The sequence below is a fragment of the Etheostoma spectabile genome, chromosome 18 (assembly GCF_008692095.1).
Source record: "Etheostoma spectabile isolate EspeVRDwgs_2016 chromosome 18, UIUC_Espe_1.0, whole genome shotgun sequence".
Classification (NCBI taxonomy): Eukaryota; Metazoa; Chordata; class Actinopteri; order Perciformes; family Percidae; genus Etheostoma; species Etheostoma spectabile.
Window position 1 is genome coordinate 8,695,987 of NC_045750.1, and position 17,019 is coordinate 8,713,005.

A 17,019-nucleotide genomic window follows, 5' to 3' on the forward strand; every position below is an offset into this window, starting at 1 on the left:
ATTATGTGACACTTTACCTACTGACCATGTGACTACTGACCAATAGGCTATACAATAAAGTTGGAATGCAAACATTTTATCCTTACCTTGATTAAAGCCCCAACTCCCTAAATGTGTTGGCTTGTTTGAACGATTTAGCAAAGAAATAAAATAAAGTGCTTTTTTTAAACTTTACCCTCCAGAGTACTTCAGTGTCCTTAAACGCTTGTACACCTGGTTCCTCAAGCTGAAGAGCACCCCGAGGACGAACTTTCTACCCATCCGAGCAGCACTTCATGCAGACTGCATTAAGACTTGATTAGATGAATCATTTAGGACAGGGGTCTTCAACGTTTTCCAGGCCAAGGACCCTCAAACTGATGGCGAGATGGAGCGGGGACCCCCTAATTATATATATTGTATAAAATTGTGTTATATCAAACTGGTCCTATAGTGCCATGTGTGCATTGATGACTGAAAGACATCTTCTGCCTCCATTTATCTGTTTACTACAGTGTGTTGAATTCATGTTAATGTGGATTTAAAGACATTTCAATTAGTGGAAAAAATTGCAGGGGGGGGAATATAAAAAAAAGTCTAATCAACCAAAACTTTCGCGACCCCCATGCAGTACCTCCGCGGACCCCCTAGGGGTCGCGGACCCCCTGTTGAAGACCCCTGATTTAGGATACAAAATGTCATAAATGGTAAACCTTTCAACTCACCAGTTCTGAGAGCCTATGATGATGTCTTCAAATAGCTTCTCTTGTGCAACCAACGGCCCCAAATCCCAAAATATTGAGTTTAAAGTAGCAAGTCTGCACTTTTAAGAAGTTGGAAAGAGAAACTACTTTTTCTTGGGTTAACTATCGTGGCGATAAATTGATCATTAAAACCTCGTCCATTCCTTTTCTGATTAAATAATCCATTGATTGTCAAAAACAATATCTAATCGTGCAGCAAAAACATGTTTCAAGACTTTGCATTGTTTCAGATGTGTATTTTCTTTTAAAAAATATCTCTTTTTGTCAACACATTACATCTTATTACATGTATTTGTCTTCTGTAGGTCAACACAGGCCTGAGTAAAAATACTAAAACACCATTTAACAAGTGTGATTTAATGACAGTTCCCTTTTTTTCTTAGTGTGCATTACAGCCTTAAAACTACAACTTAGAGAAGGAGAAGCTAGTTATTTAAAATAACAAGTGAAAAACCACTTGGTATAGAAGCTCAGTCATTTTAAAACACTTTAAAAAGATGTTGATGATTCATTTTTCATTTCATTCCCAGTTCACTGGGGCGTCGTCAGGGCTCAAGTCTTAGCTCTGGTCGCCGGCCTGCACGTTGCCGTCCCCCAGCAGTCTCTCTCTTTCTCCGGGGCTGTCCTCCTGCTGCTCTGTGTTCATCATGTCAACGCAGCACGGTATCCTGGCCAGCAGGGGGCGGTGCAGTCCATTGTAGAGCGCTGTGCCCACCAGCAGGACCAGGAAGCCCAGCACCTGCAGGCCGTGAAACAGCTCCCAGCCCAGCGCCAGGCTCACCACCCAGATGACCAGCGTGCGCAGGCTGTCCAGCACCATGCGGGTGGTGGCGCTGATCTCTTTAGTGACGCTGATGCCAGCAAAGTTGAAGAAGGCGATGCTAACAGTGTTGCCCAGCAGAGCCAACAGGATGAGGGGCTTGTGTCCGATCTGACAGAAGGCGTCCAGCGTGTCCTCCAGGACCTGCCGTGGGTTGTCGCTGAAGTTGAAGGTGTGGATGAAGTACATCGGGATGAGAAGCAGCGACAGGACGAAGAACCCAAAGAAACCTGCAAATGGAAACCGGAATTTATGATGACCAGTGGTCCAAAACCGTTTTGAACTTGCGACCCTTTAACCCGTCTGTTCGCAAATAAAACAAATGATCAGTTCACTTTCATTGAATTTTGGGTGTTTTGTTTATTTTTTGATAGCATTTGAAAAAACAACAACAATAAAATACTTCCAGACAGTATCCTGACTAAACTTTTGTATCTGTGATTGTGCACTCAATCTGAACTTTTTGTCAAAAAAATAAATAAAAATAAAATAAAAATAAAAAAAAATCATATATTCTGCTTTGTTTAAACATAAAAACAAGGTGTAATTTGACATAAATTAGCTTTAATGACCATGCATTACTATAGTGGTTATAGGTTGACATTAGTGGGGAAAAAAGAGCATCAAGTGGGGAAGCAAGTCTTCTGGGAACCATTCATCACCGCATGTGACCAGTCCACCAGACCACCAAAGAGTGACTTACCTTGCTGCATTTACCTTTACTCCAGTTATTCACAAGACAATAGCAAAGATTAGAGGAAAGTCTAAAAAAAAATATAAGCATAACTTTGGTTGCAGAAATGTTTTCCGTATTTTTCCCCTTGTTAGTCATGTTAAAAATCCTCAGATTTAACTTGCGACCCAAAGGTTGGGAACCATTGTCCTAATTATCATAATAATAATTAAGTGCAATAGTGATAAGTGGCAGACATTCATTAAAAACAGCTCACAAAAGACTAAAGGTGCTCTAAGCGATGCCACACGTGTGTTAGGCTAAAACATAGACATAGAGACAGGCATGGTGTCATTTCAGTTAGCCTAATAGCTGGTTGGATTTGCATTGAGAGATGATCTTAGTGGAAGTTCCCCATGCCAGTATCTAGGCATGGTGAAGGGTATGGGATGATGTGTGTGTGTGGGGGGGTTATTTTAATTCCAAAGGCCAAGGGAACTTTATCAGGATGCATAGTATCCTGGATCCATGAAATAACTGGCCTTTAAAAATAAACATGGGAATTTAACATAGGGGTGTGTACATGTATACCCCCTGTATTTTAAGGAGGATCATTTATTTATTTACAATACATTATTCATCCACAAAGAAAATTGGTGTCCTTAAAAGGTTGGATTTTTCTTTATTCCTCTTTTTAATCAACTTTAGCATGGGTGTGTAAACTTATGCAAGCCCCTGTAACAAAATTAGCAGTTGTGTTTTTGGCCAGCTGAAGAATGTAATTCCAGTATTCAATCCTTTTAGCCGTTTTGGTTTCATTTAGCTGCTTAATGTTCCAACATGTTCACCAGCTAGCTGCTAACTGTCTGCCTTTTGATGCTGAGCAGGTTGTATTCAGTTGGATTTTAGAGCTTTTCCACTAAGAACTATTGCCTGGCCTTGCTAGAAACAAGAGCGCTGAGAGTAAAGCAAAGCACTAAAGCTGCAGTCGGTTCAACTAAAAGAACAGGCTGAAAGATGCTGAAAAGCTCAGAAGAGCTGTGGGTTCATCACTATAAGAGATCATTGACATTGATTAGTGCTGCTTTAACATGTATTAATTTATTTGGTCAAACTCCGTGTACAATGTGGAGTAAGTTCCTGTGTTTGTCCCACAGTACTACTCCTACTTTATCCTTTTGCAAATACTGTGCATCAAACGTCACTGTCACAAGGGCCTCTGAAACTCTACGATACTCTGTTTTATTGATTCCATCTTCCTTCCTCTTAGAAGGTGACTGATATCTGTTGTTATTTGACCTTTGATTATTGACTTTTTTTGACTGGGAATTCAGGATATTTGCGCATTCTATCCCCCCCCCCCCCCCCCATCTCAAACACATGTAACTGCAAGGGAACAGCTGCTGTACCTTCGGTGCCAACAGCCCGAAGCGGATGGACATCGTGTTTGTAGACAATTTTTTCCTCCAGGACCATCTGCACCGAAACAATGATCTGAGCCATGATGATCAGAAGGTCTCCTGCAGGACAGAAGAGAGTAGTCGTCTTTAATTTACTGCTGCTATAAATAAATCCTTTTCAATGTAGTTTCAGGTTGTACTGAGGATTTTATACGTAGATACGTTGCCTGCACTACTGTATCATAAGAAAACATTTAACCAAATAATAGCTACACTTTATTTACTTTTCCTGCTGTCATCTTGCAACAGCATGAAGTGACCAGAGGTGATTACAGTAGCACATCAAAACTAAAATCCACTTCACCTGTGAGGACGTCGCTGAGTTTGTGCGGGTTGTCTTTGTGCTCGCTGAAGAAGTCGGCGAGGCCCACTATGACCAGGCCCAGGATGGTGGTGAAGATGCCGAGCCACTGACTGAATATCAGGCGTCGCCCCAGGAACGCCACAGAAAGCAGACCAGTGAAGACTATGACGGCGCCGCGTAGCATCTGGAAGCTGGAGGCGCTGGTCATGTTGAGAGCTGCGAACCCAACAACGTTCATCAACCAAGTTCATTTTCTGCAATTTGTTTATTATCCACCAAGGACATTTGTCTTGGACACATGATTACATTTATCATCGGGAAATGCCTTTTTTCTTTCCCGTGGCACGTAAACAATCAAAGCATTCCACTCAATGAAGTTGAAAGGCAGTGGCTGCAAACTACACACAACTGACACTGAGGAAAACAACACCATCTTTGATTCGATTATCTTTCTCCAGACAAATGGATTCTTTAAGGAGATCCTCTTTTCAGTTTGGCTAATGGGATTTACGTCATTTTATTGACCTTTGAAGTGGAAAAACAGATCAGGACACAAGCTTTCAAATGCTAACGCATACGACAAACACCAGATAAACAACACATGATCACTTTAACAAAAGTTTACTTACCAACATACATGATGGAGGTGGCCATCATGTCACACATGGCAGGTGGGAAGAAGAGGAGAGGGTTAAAGCTCTGGCCTGGGTTTATCTTGGGCTCTGGGCGACGTCTGTCATACCAAAGTAAGATGTAGAAGACCGCAATACAGCTGAACTCACCCAGAAACATACCCACTGCCTGGACATGGAGAGTGAAAGGAAGAGACAGAGAGGAAACGGATTAGAATTTTTGATTTAACAGAAGTTCAGAAAACAATTACTGATTGTATTTTACTTTTTAGAGTCGACACAATTAAACTATTAATTAACACCATATCTAGTACACTGTGGGAGAAAGCTGGAGAAACCAGATAAAAAAACAACAACATGCTAACACATGAGAGAAGATGCAAACTCCACACAGAAGGGCCAAAGGGTCAAATCCGGAACCACTGAACCACCGTGCCGGCATACACAGCAAAATTTGGAATTATTTTGATTTAAATCAGTAACTATCTGATTAATCAATAACTAAACATGACATATTTTTGAAGCAGGTACCTGAGAGCAATTAATAATTGTGCAACAGACACATTTCGGTCAGTACCCGTCTTTTTTGGCCAATGTGCATGTGGTTAAAACCAAGTGCGATATAATCCTGTCACTTTTATTACTTTACCTGGACAAACGGGTGAGTAAATTCATGTTCAGGGTCATCACGGCAACCCTTCGCTGAGAACATGTCAGCCCATCTGTCAGACAAGAAGACATGATTACAACTTGATTATGGGCATTTCACACAACCAACTATACATAAAAACATCCAAATGAGAAAGTGGTTAGCCACACAGCTAGAGCTGCAACTATCCATCATCATTTTGTCAAGCAATCCATAGTTTGTGTTTTTTTAATTGCCAAATTTTAACTTCACAAATGTGATGACTTGCTGCCTTTCTCTGTCACATACATTATTAAAATAAATATATACAGTATACTATATATATATATTTTTTTTTCCTTCTTTTTTTGGTCAGACAAAAACAAGCAATCTGTGTGCATCACCTTGCGCTGTATGAAATCATAACAGGCATTTACCATTTTCAACTTTTTTCTGACATTTTATAAACAAAAGAAACCTAATCAACAACAACTATGTGAGTATGTTACAGAGTTTTCTTTTTTCTCAGTTTTAATTTTTTTTACATTACCATACCTGCTTTTCACCAGCAATCAACTGAAAAAACTAGTGTGAAGATTTCTACATTGAAGGTACATTTGTTTGACAGGCCCTCACCTAAAATACTTTAAAATCATTAAAAATAATAACTTTATTTGTATAGCACCTTTAAAAACAACAGCTTACAAAATGCTTTACCAAAACAGACAAAAATATATAGAAAACATAAATATACAGAGCATCAGTACACATACCAATACATACACAACAAAATATGGGGCAGCTCTAAAGGACAGGAAGGAGAAAAAGAAAATTCAGAAGTTCGAAGATAAGTGGAAATACCAAGTTATGGGGCTTATACTCAGTAAATGGCGATGAACAGAGAAAAGACAAAAGGATGAAAAGATAAAAAGACAGCATCACATGAAAGCAAGTCTATAAAAAAATGTGTTTTAAGAAGGGATTTTAAAGAAGTCACTGATTCAACAAGCCTTTCCTCGGGCAGGTCGTTCCACAGTCGAGGCGCCCAGATTGAGACGGCACGATGACCTCTGGTTACAAGCCTCGACCCTGGAACGGTTTAAGCCCTAAAAGTGATCAGTAAAATCAATTCTAAAATGGACAGGGAGCCAGTGAAGCTAGGATGGAGTAATGTGTTCCAGCCAGTGAGAAGGGTGGCGGCTGAGTTTTGAACCAGCTGGAGGCGAGATAGTGATTTGTGGTTGATGCCGGTTAAAAAGAGAGTTGCAGTAATTTAGACGGGAGAAAATGAGGGCATGGACATCTCTTTCCAGGTTGTGCTGTGACAGTATGTTTTTTTATTTTGGAAATGGTTCTGATATGGAGGATGCAGGACTGTGGGGTGAAGTCTGAGTCAAAAATGAAGGTTTTTGGCAGTGGATTTGACAGTACTGGATAGTGGAATGAGGCATAAGGGACTAGGGATGGTGTTAGGTAAATTGAACAGTATTATTTCAGATTTGGAGGTGTTAAGTTGGAGAAGGTTATGGGCCATCCAGGGGTTCACATCTCTGATGCAGTCTGAGCCTGCAGCCAGGATCTCAGTGGGAGTTAAATCTGTGTGTCATCTGCATAGCAATGAAAAGAAACATTATGCCGCTGGAGAATTTGGCAGAGTGGAAGCAGATAAATAGTAAGGGTGTGACGAGATCTCGTTTTACGAGATCTCGCGAGATTAAAACGTGACGAGATTTCTCGTCGAGGTGAAAAGTTGTCTCGTGAGGCGATGTGATATCAGCGTGATGGAGCGTGAAATTACTATTGAAGATCCCCTGACACTTTTAAATCATTTGTGTGGCAACATTTTGGTTTTCCTGAAGTAAAAAAAAAAAGTTAAATAACATTCATCATTATAGTTGATTTCAAAATGCACCTAAATTGTTTTGCATTTTGTGATTTTTCAGTTGAATAAAAAGAACTATTTTCCATTCATATATTTCATCGAGGATTTCTTTAAATTTTTTTTTAAAATCTCGTCTCGTCTCGTTCTCGTGAACCCAATCTCGTGATGTGTCTCGTCTCGTGGAGTAAGTGTCTCGTCACACCCCTAATAAATAGAGAACAAAATTGGACCTAAAATGGAACCCTGATTTGAGGAGGTTGCTTGAGAAGTTATTGAGTATTGAAGTCCACATAACCCAGTGACTTTTATAGGCAGACAGTCGAACAAAGCATGACAAGCATGTGAGCGTCTGGTCTGCTTCAAAATGCAAGACAAGGGTATGTGGTCCCTAAAGTTAACGACACAGCACTTCCTTTAAATGCAACAACTTCTGAGCTTATCCCCTACAAGAAGAACACTTGATCCAAAGGATTATTCCTGTTTATTTGTGGTCACTGTGTTTTAGGTTAAATATCTTCATAAAGTGCATGTTTGCATGAAAGGAAAGAGGGAACTTGCACCAAAATTATCAACCTACATGCTATAACTGATCTTAGCTGTAGGGCTTTAAAACCAGCGCTTTGACAAAGCTGGTGTCAGGTGACTGTAGTGAAACTTTACCTGTTAGTTGCTGATATTCTTCTTGGGGAAACATGACACAGCTTGCTTTGTCTAACACATTAGCACTCAAACCGTGATGCTTTGTCTGACACATTAGCACTCAAATCGTGATTCATACAACATTTGTTTTTGAGTTTTGTTTCACGGATAAAACCCACAAAAGGACAGAGAGGTGTGTGCGCGGCAGCAGAAAGCTGACATCACAGATTGTTGGGGAAGTTAATAAGCTGAATTTCTTGTTTCATAAGGATAGCCTTTTCCCATCGTGCCAGTAACAAGAGAGGAAGGAAATGTATTAGTGTGATTAATCAGTTAAGTTGTGTATCCAGGCCTGGAGTCATTTCAGGACTGAAATGATTGATTGATTGATTACAATCAATCAATCCCTTTGTCAGTCAAAAGGAAATCAATTGTTGTTGTGATCAAGGGCAAATGCTAAACATTAGTTTCCTGCCACTCATGTGACTTTTTCTTTCAATAATTGTAAATTGAATATATTTGGCTTTTGGACTATTTGTTGGACAAAACAAGACATCTGAATAAGTCTCAGTGTGGACTAGAAAGATGTAATGGGCATTTTCCAATATTTGCTGATGTTTTTAAGACCAAATGATAATGAAAGTTATAGTTAGTTGCTGCTTTGAAGGCTACATAACGACATCTTTCATGGTATCTATTGTATTTACCTGTGGTCTACAGACAAAGCTAAACTAGGCTATTAACGTTACTTAACCTGTGACCGCATAAAAGCCTGAGTCATGTCTCTTAAACACAGTCAGCTTATTTAGCATAGCAATAAAATTGAAATGTCATGTCCCTAAAAGCTTTCTGTAGCTTCCAATCACATTTAATATTAAGCTAACATGCTAACAATACGTTAGCATGCCGTTTACCAGAACACGTTTCGTGCCAATAGAGACAATTGCTACAACTACGAATGGGTAACGTGCTTTTACGTTGTAAAACAAATAAACAAGCTAGCTCGATTAACGTTAGCTAGTTAAGTTAACTAAAGAATGAACTAATAAGCACTACAGTTAACCATTTATGTTAAGTTAAACATTGGCCCAATTCAGTTCTACAGCAAATTATCCTACAGTGAAATAAACTGTAACGTAACTACACACACATTACACCAGTAAGAAAACATTAATCAATCTACTCACTTTGCCGATAATGTGTTGAGAGATCCAGTTATGAGCATAAGTGCCGCGAGGAACAGCTGGTATTTAGTCCAAGCCATGTTGGACGTGTAACAAACACACCGGGAACAGACGACCACCTAACTGGTTTTTGTTTGATGAGACACAGAAGGTTGTTTTTCTCCATGGGATCGTCTCCTCTGCCTGTAAACGCCACATGACAGCATAGAGTCAGCTGACCGCGATGCAAACTACACGCCTCCTTCATGTTTCGTCGGAAATCACAGAACCGACATGAGGGATGATTGATATCATGTTCCCACTGTAGGCCTGTATATAGCCTACACAACAATGCTGTGGAATTATCCAGCCTACTTAAAAAAAAGAAATTAAGATAAATGTTGAAATAAGCTAAGTATCTTTGCGGTAATGTTATACTTTAGTCAAGATAAGATTGAAAATTCCTTCTATATTCCTAATAAAAAATGGTCAGAACCCAAGCCAAACTGTAGGCCTACTTTATTAATGAATTCATTAATGTATTTCCACCCTATATATAGACCATAACCACACCTTAAATAAATGTAACGTTTTTTTCTTTAAGAAAATGGTCTTTATTTCCCGCCATAGATTGTAGGCCTATATAAATAGTTTCCCACCCAATGCACTTAAAATACAAATTATTATTATGTCTGTAGATAATTATTAAAAGGAGTTTATGAGGGGACATTAAAGGCAGCATGAAATGCATCATGGATGAACAGCAGGGGGCGTCAAAGACCAGGTAGACCATCTGGGATTTGAAAGTGGGACCACAGTCATTTTTCCCCTCTACATTTCCCCCTAAAACATGCACTCCACTTTCCACCAGGATGCCATCCCTTAGCGCTTATGATGTCAATTTTAGGCTTTTCAAAACCTACAAACAAAGTCTGGGATGTGCTGGTTAATCCATATAAACCTGAAAAAAGATAAGAACATGAACAGCAATTATGTGATACCTGTCTTGCAATTACCTTTAAACCTACGTGGCCCTGCACAACAAACTGAAAGAAAGTAAGACCATCCATCCATCCATCCATCTTTGTCCGCTTATCCTCTGTCGGGTCGGGGGGGGCAGCAGCACCAGCAGGGGAAAGTAAGACATCACACACATTTTTCATTGCTGAAGAAATAGGCTTATTATGAGCTCCACTTTTAGTTTCACTCCTTTGGTGTTACAGGGTGCCAAACTGTATTTTTCTTTCCAGACAGTTGATGAGTTCACAGAGTTGTCTGGTCTGTCACTCTTTGTGAAGCATCTCATCTTTCCTCTCACTGCAGAGAGAAGGAAAACCACTTAACATTTACCTAGCATAGCTATGTTCGAGTGCTGGTATGAATGCAAAATCCTGGGGCAGTCTAGTGACTACAGTGAATTTCCTGCATGTCTCAGAGTAAGATGTACTAAGTGCTGGGTAGTTTTACTGCAGCAGGACAGTGGCAAAACTTACGTTTGCAACAAAAAGCTTGAAATTTATACCCATACAACATGCAGGTTTCATACTCTGAGCACAATGGAATTGTACCAAATGTAATGGCAATTCATCCAATAGTTGTTAAGATGATACAAACCTCAAATGTCAAGCTGATTAAAAGTCAGGGGATTACCAAAGTCAGTAGGATACATCTTCAAGGGCCAACGAAGGTCTATACAAAGATGTATGGATATCCATCTAATAGCAATTGCCATCTCTAAAAACCCAAAATTATGTTAAAAAAGAAAAAGGATTATTCCTCAATCAGAATTAAAATGCGTTGTTGTGAACAACTTGACATGTTTGCTTGACAATGGTGATAAGATTCAAGTGGCAATAAATCAACAACTACAGTAATGCAGCTGAACAAGGTAGACATAAACATTTGAATACTACTAGTGAATATATATTTACCTATATATATATATATATATATATATGTATATATATAGGTAAATATGTACACATACATACATAAGGCCTAGATGCATGCATGCATGCATACTGTACATACATACACATAAACAGCTCTATGAAGATTGAGCATGGTAATACAATGCAGTAATGTTCAAGATGTCTTCCACTGGACCAATCAAGATGGATGAAAAACTACTAACAGCTAACGGGTCAGCAATACTCTAATATTCATTTACTACATGTACTGCAGGATATTTGTTAAACATTATCTTCAGTGAGCCTGGAATTTTTTTGCGAAATCTTGAAATGTCCCAACATTTGTGGCAGCCATGAAAAAAATATGAGTGCCCAGGAGCATTACCATTTCATGTCTGAATGGCCCGGAAACATTTGACAGACAGCCAACCTCCAGTGGTGTGAGGTTAGACCTGCAGGAGGGAAAGGTGGTGGGGCAGCACTTTGTGTTACACGCAGCACATCTGAGGCCACGGAAATGTCGCATGGCAGGGTCAGCTGAGCAGACTGTGGCGGGTCACAGCTTGATGAAAAGCTTCACGCGAGAATAGTCCATTATTCATGATCACCACTCAGCAATGATCACCTGTGCATATTTTACATAGATTTCACTGGAGATGACCCCGGGTCGTTACCAAACCTGTACATGGGCTTAGAGCAAAAGCCAGACTGTTCAGATCAAAGATAACCTGCAGACAAATACAATTAGTAATGCACTCACTGGCCGGCTGTAAATCTCTACCTTAATCGGATTACCTTTAGATCTTTTCTGTTTTCTCTCTATTGTAAAAGTGTTGTGTTATATAGACTACGACAGCTGTATCACACAATGTCTTTTGTTTTTGCAGTCCAAAACTGCTTTGGACATCATTCAAATATGAGCAATGCAAATAAAAACCCACTGATTTTAAAAGCAATTCATCAGTTTATTGCATTATCTAGTTCAAAATGTTCTTGAGGAGTCAAATGCTCCCAGGCAACACTTTATTTTACACTACTCTAATTATAAATAATAAACCTATGACACAAGTTTATAACACACTAGAAGATATGTTTGTTTTAATGTATCAAATTATGTATGAAAACATGTTCATCACTTATTTGCATGTAAGAATTTAAAACACATACAGTATCACATAGCTGTACGTATATATTATGATGGATAATGACACACTTGAACTGATGAGAAGTGATTGATTTTTAAATACTTCAAATGTGCTGCTTACAACTCTATTACAGTATCTTCTAAATAACTTATTAATGCTAAATAGGAAGGGGTTACAATTAAGTTGCCTTAACACTCCTATATTGACCTGGATGACTGATCTTCACAGACGTAGTTAAATAGATTTGTAAGCAATCCTGCTACAGCGTATTTGATCAATACCACTAAACACTTGGTTTGAAGGTTGCTGCTTCTATAATCCTGACATTGTTGTTTTCGCCTGTAACCTACTGCATTGATTTCAATGCTACATCTCAGAACTTCACACTGATTGCACAGAGTCTATAAGAAGCTGTAGTTGCACACTGAGAGGCAGAGGCCTGATTGGCCTTCAAACATAATTTCTTGACAAGCCCTTAAAAATCACCTTTCACAATTGCCCCTGGTCTTACATAAGCTGTGTGAGGTAACTTTAATACGATTTGGTACATTTTACGGGATTGTTTCTCTTTAAAGCCTCTTATATCCTTTAGATAACCTATAAATAAACCCTTCTGAGGGAAGGTATGATTAGCTCAAGTTAAAAGACAGAAGAAACTAAAAAGCTTTGAGGGTTTTTGGAAACCCCTTAAACTCTGAAGAAGAACAACTAAAACCCTCTTATTGATCCATTATTTACTTAATTAATTAAAATCAAATTTGTATCTTAATTGGACATTTCATGTGTTTTACACCCAAATTAAAATTGGAGGATTTTCCACTTTAAAATGACTTCAATCAATCTTTGCTGTTTCAAAAAGAACAAATTGGTAATAAAAACTGAAAGTTTGCAGAGGATCTATTAAAAAACCTTCATGAGGCAGGTTTACCCTATAATATGTAAAATGCAGGTGAAGGTCACATGATCATCTCCTCTATCACCTGCAGAGACAGCCTGCAGACTAAAACACTGCAGAAAATGTAAAGTGATAACAAAAGTGTCAAAACTGTCAAGCTAGCTTCACCTGGACTTACTTTTTTTCCTCCTCATTGGTAGAGTTGATATTTGGATATTCGCAAGTTTACTTTTTTTGTTTGTTTTGTTGTTGAAATGTTTTTTGTTTGTTTTGTTGTATACACATTAATCTACACACACATTAATTCACCACACACACACACACACACACAGTTTGACATACCTGTGGCTGGGTTTGCACTCGCATCTCAATGTTGACGGTCCATATCCTTCCTCTGGAGCCGGTTAACACAATAACCAGAGAGAGAAAGAAGATCAGACTGAAGCTTCAGAAAATAAATCTTCATCAACATACAGAAACTAAGAGTACAGACTAAAACACGTTTCAACATATTTAGACTAAAACAAATTCACACTGACACAAGTTCACACTGACACGCTCGCACAACAAAGATCGAATTCTATTTAGTTGAGACTCATATAAATTTAGTTTATCTTGATAGCCTAGCTGGTAGAAAAGATGTTTTACAGTCTGAAGGTTGTGGGATCAACACCACCTGTTTTTCTTTGTATTTTCCTTTGTCAACCCTCAGAGGGCTTTCACTGACTGAATGAGCCTGACTAACTAAACCAGGAAAAATCTGTTTCCTAAAGAACCTCAGAGCTAATCAGAGACAGCTCAGAACAGGAAATCCGTCTGAACTAGACCAAAGTAACATGTTGAGGGTGACTCTACTTGAAGGACGAAGAGTAAAAGCACTTTATCAACTTCCCTAACTTGTAAAATGACTCATAGCTCAGCTCACCTGAAATGTATGTCAGCTTGAACCTGTCAGCAGCTGCTGCTGGAGCTCACACAATGTTTATGGAACGCTTGATCACATTGAACTTATTAAAAGATCTTTTAGACAAAAAGCTAAATAACACACTAAAACAGATTCACACTAATTCTTCTCTGTTTGACACACAGACACCAGCCGGTAGAGAAGGTGCTTTACAGTCTGATAGATTGGGGGTTCAACTCCCACCTGGAATCCACCGAGGGCTGTTGCATCATGTTGTCTCTTGTTATTTTCTCTTATGTCACACCAATTGCAAGATCTTAGTGGAATTGTTGGGTCTTTGTAAATATAGTCTGGATCTGAATCTGTAAGTTGTCCTGAGATAACATCTGTTGTGAATTGACACTAAAAATGGAATTGAAATTAAAATATTGGGAAAAGCCTGTCTTGAAATTCAATTTCAAAAGGCAAAAAACGATGATACCATGCCAATATAATACAGTTTTGTGGTTGAAGATGACCTCAAAAGATTTCATGAAACATAGCGGAAAATAGCCTGCAGCAGATTGTCAGGAGCCTATCTTGGATTGGCACGATTGCTGCTTGATTTGGAAAGTAAACGGCTGGTGGTGGCACTCTCTTCCTGTTTAAAAAAAAGAACTTATAGGCCGTTTTCATTTTGGCAGACATTCTCAACTTTTATGTATTATTGTTTTTTTAAACATTTAACTGAAAGACTCCCTAGACGATAGAAAACACAATAGAAATGCTTTGTGTTTGAGTTTGTGCTGATGCTGAACATCACCACCATACGACAACACTAAAGGTTTACATTCATGCGTACACATGTACATTTATTTGGCATGCTTCTGATGCTCTTATATAATGCAATTATTCATCTCATTCTTCTGGCACTGAGGTCACTAGTGAATCGGAGCCATATTTATTAAGACAAGTTAAATAACTAGGTACGGTAAGGATAAGTGACTGTGCACTATTATCCAATAGGAGCAATAATGTCTAAAGAAACAAGGAGATACAAGTAAGAACAATCACAAAACACGCTTTATTGGCCAGTAGTTTATGACCAAAGACTTTAGCCTTAAACTTCACTGTCAGTTTGTGCGATTACTTCTAGATTTTTACAGTTATCCTGTGACTGCATGGTCTTCTCTGTTTAAACAGTGGCTCACCATTACTGGCATTGTATAGTGATTTACTGCATTGAAATTTATTGCATGAGCTTTCCATATTAGGATAGAATAAACAACAGCTACCATGAACTCTGCAGACACACAGTAAGACTTCCAGGAAGAGCTATTGTTTAAATATCATTCTTTCTATTCTGGAAAATTGTACTTGTCAGTGAAAGGTGAGATTAAGATAGGAATGGACTTCCTTCAAGAATAAAAGTAAAATTAGGATTGCAAATCTTTAGCCAAACTATAAAAAACTTAAATTTCTAAAAGGTTTGAAATTCAAATGATTGAAATATTATATACCATTGTTTCATGACAGAGCTTGTCTTGTATCAACACGAGTAAAGGCAGAAGCTGGAGTCCATATTTGGTCTCAGTAACACAAGGACAGATTCTCCTTGTGTGAGGATGAGACTTTCACTGACTGTTAATCTGCCAGGCCTCCAAAAACCAGGACCAGTTAGATTTTAGTGGGGTTTTATGGACAGGCAATAATGCATTCACCAATACGTGAACAGAAACTAGTGTAATCAGAGTTGAATTAAAAGAGAAATACAACTCATAATAGAAAAAGGCATGACAGTCAATCTGTGTTGTAAGAAAATAATTTTTGATTTTGCCAAATTGCATGTTTTGCCATCTGGGACACAAACTGTACGCTGCAACCTTTAATCTCATGTAACAACTTCACTGTTGGCACAATGCTAATAAAGCAAATTTGACATGCTGTGCATTTTAAAATGTGACTCAGACGCTCCTGACCCACGACCCAATGTCTTCTTTGTCCACTCGTCTCCTCTCTAATTATTATCCACTGTATCAGCAACACACCAAGACAGTTGTCGTGATTATGTATCAGCCGCTAAGGGCTGTCATTGGTTATGCAAGCGCTCTCCAGCGGTGCTCAGTGTGTTAGTAGCTGGAGTCGGAGCTCCTTCAGTCCCTGCGTGGCCTGAAGAGGCTTTCAAACACACGTGGATTTAGAGGAATTATTAAGTAGTTTGTCCCTTTAAGAGACGTTATTTGAGGAGGCTTGTAATGGAAAGTATTCTTGAGACAGAAGAGAAAACCCACCTGGGGAGTGCATGTTTGTAAGTTTTCTTTCACACTGAGCCCGCTTATTATCAACGTGAAGACCTCAGAAGTGTGGCAATAGTGAAAGAAAGTTTACATTTATCACATAAAGACAATATGATCAGCCTTTCCATGAGAGTGCAGAAAATCCTTGTAAATATACCCTGAGAAACGGCAGTGCATCCAAAACATTTAAACTTAAAAATTTGATTGAAATCCGCTCAGATATGTAACATTTTTTATTGATTAACTAACTAACTACTCCAACTTGTGTAGACTCATTTGTGCTAGTTTCATTGTGTTGTTTGTTTAAGACTGTTAGGACAAAAGTGCTGCGATACACAAGGAGGCGAGAAAAGGAGGAGAGTGTTGTAATTTTCATTTCCACTGAAGGGAGGGTGTGACTGTTTTTGGAAAGCATGGGAGGGGATGTTCTTCTTTCCCCATATTCATCATACTTTAATTTATCCTTCACTTGTGAGATTTATTCAAAAAAGATATCAAAATTGTAACAAAGAAATGACAGCTTTTACGTCTGCACATTTTCAATCCATGGGTGATTGGAACTTAAAGCTTTGGTAATATATATTATCTTGCACACATAATCAAATTCTTTTATGAATGAAGCAAGAGCCTGTTGGCAATGTAGCGTTCTCTGGTTTCAAACATAAAAAGTAGGAATATTTAGTGTAACATGAAAATGTTTCCCATAGTGAATATGAATGTTCTGTTTCAATCAAGTATATCATTTAAATGCTTTTCTTTTCTTTTTTTACTTATGGTCTAAAGAAAATATAAAAAAATTAAAGTTGGGGAGAGTTGCTTTAAAAAGAAGTGAAACATAAGTTTCAGATCTCCCCCCCCCATCATTTTCATTTAAGTGTTTTGAATCTGTTTTGTCTGTTATTAGTTGTGATGGGACTATGAGTGCAGATTTGCAATTGAGCTAAT

At 38.6% G+C, this 17,019-nt stretch overlaps 1 protein-coding gene across 1 annotated transcript; it reads right to left on the bottom strand.

Annotated features, from left to right (window-relative positions):
- Positions 1-964: 964 nt before the first annotated feature.
- Positions 965-9,179, bottom strand: slc35f6 (solute carrier family 35 member F6). The gene is made up of 6 exons (XM_032543473.1): positions 8,969-9,179; positions 5,282-5,354; positions 4,630-4,801; positions 4,001-4,216; positions 3,646-3,756; positions 965-1,793 (listed from the first exon to the last, which is right to left on the bottom strand). Exons 1-6 carry the CDS (start codon positions 9,043-9,045, stop codon positions 1,303-1,305), a joined length of 1,140 nt encoding a protein of 379 aa, XP_032399364.1. The 5' UTR covers positions 9,046-9,179; the 3' UTR covers positions 965-1,302.
- Positions 9,180-17,019: the final 7,840 nt, after the last annotated feature.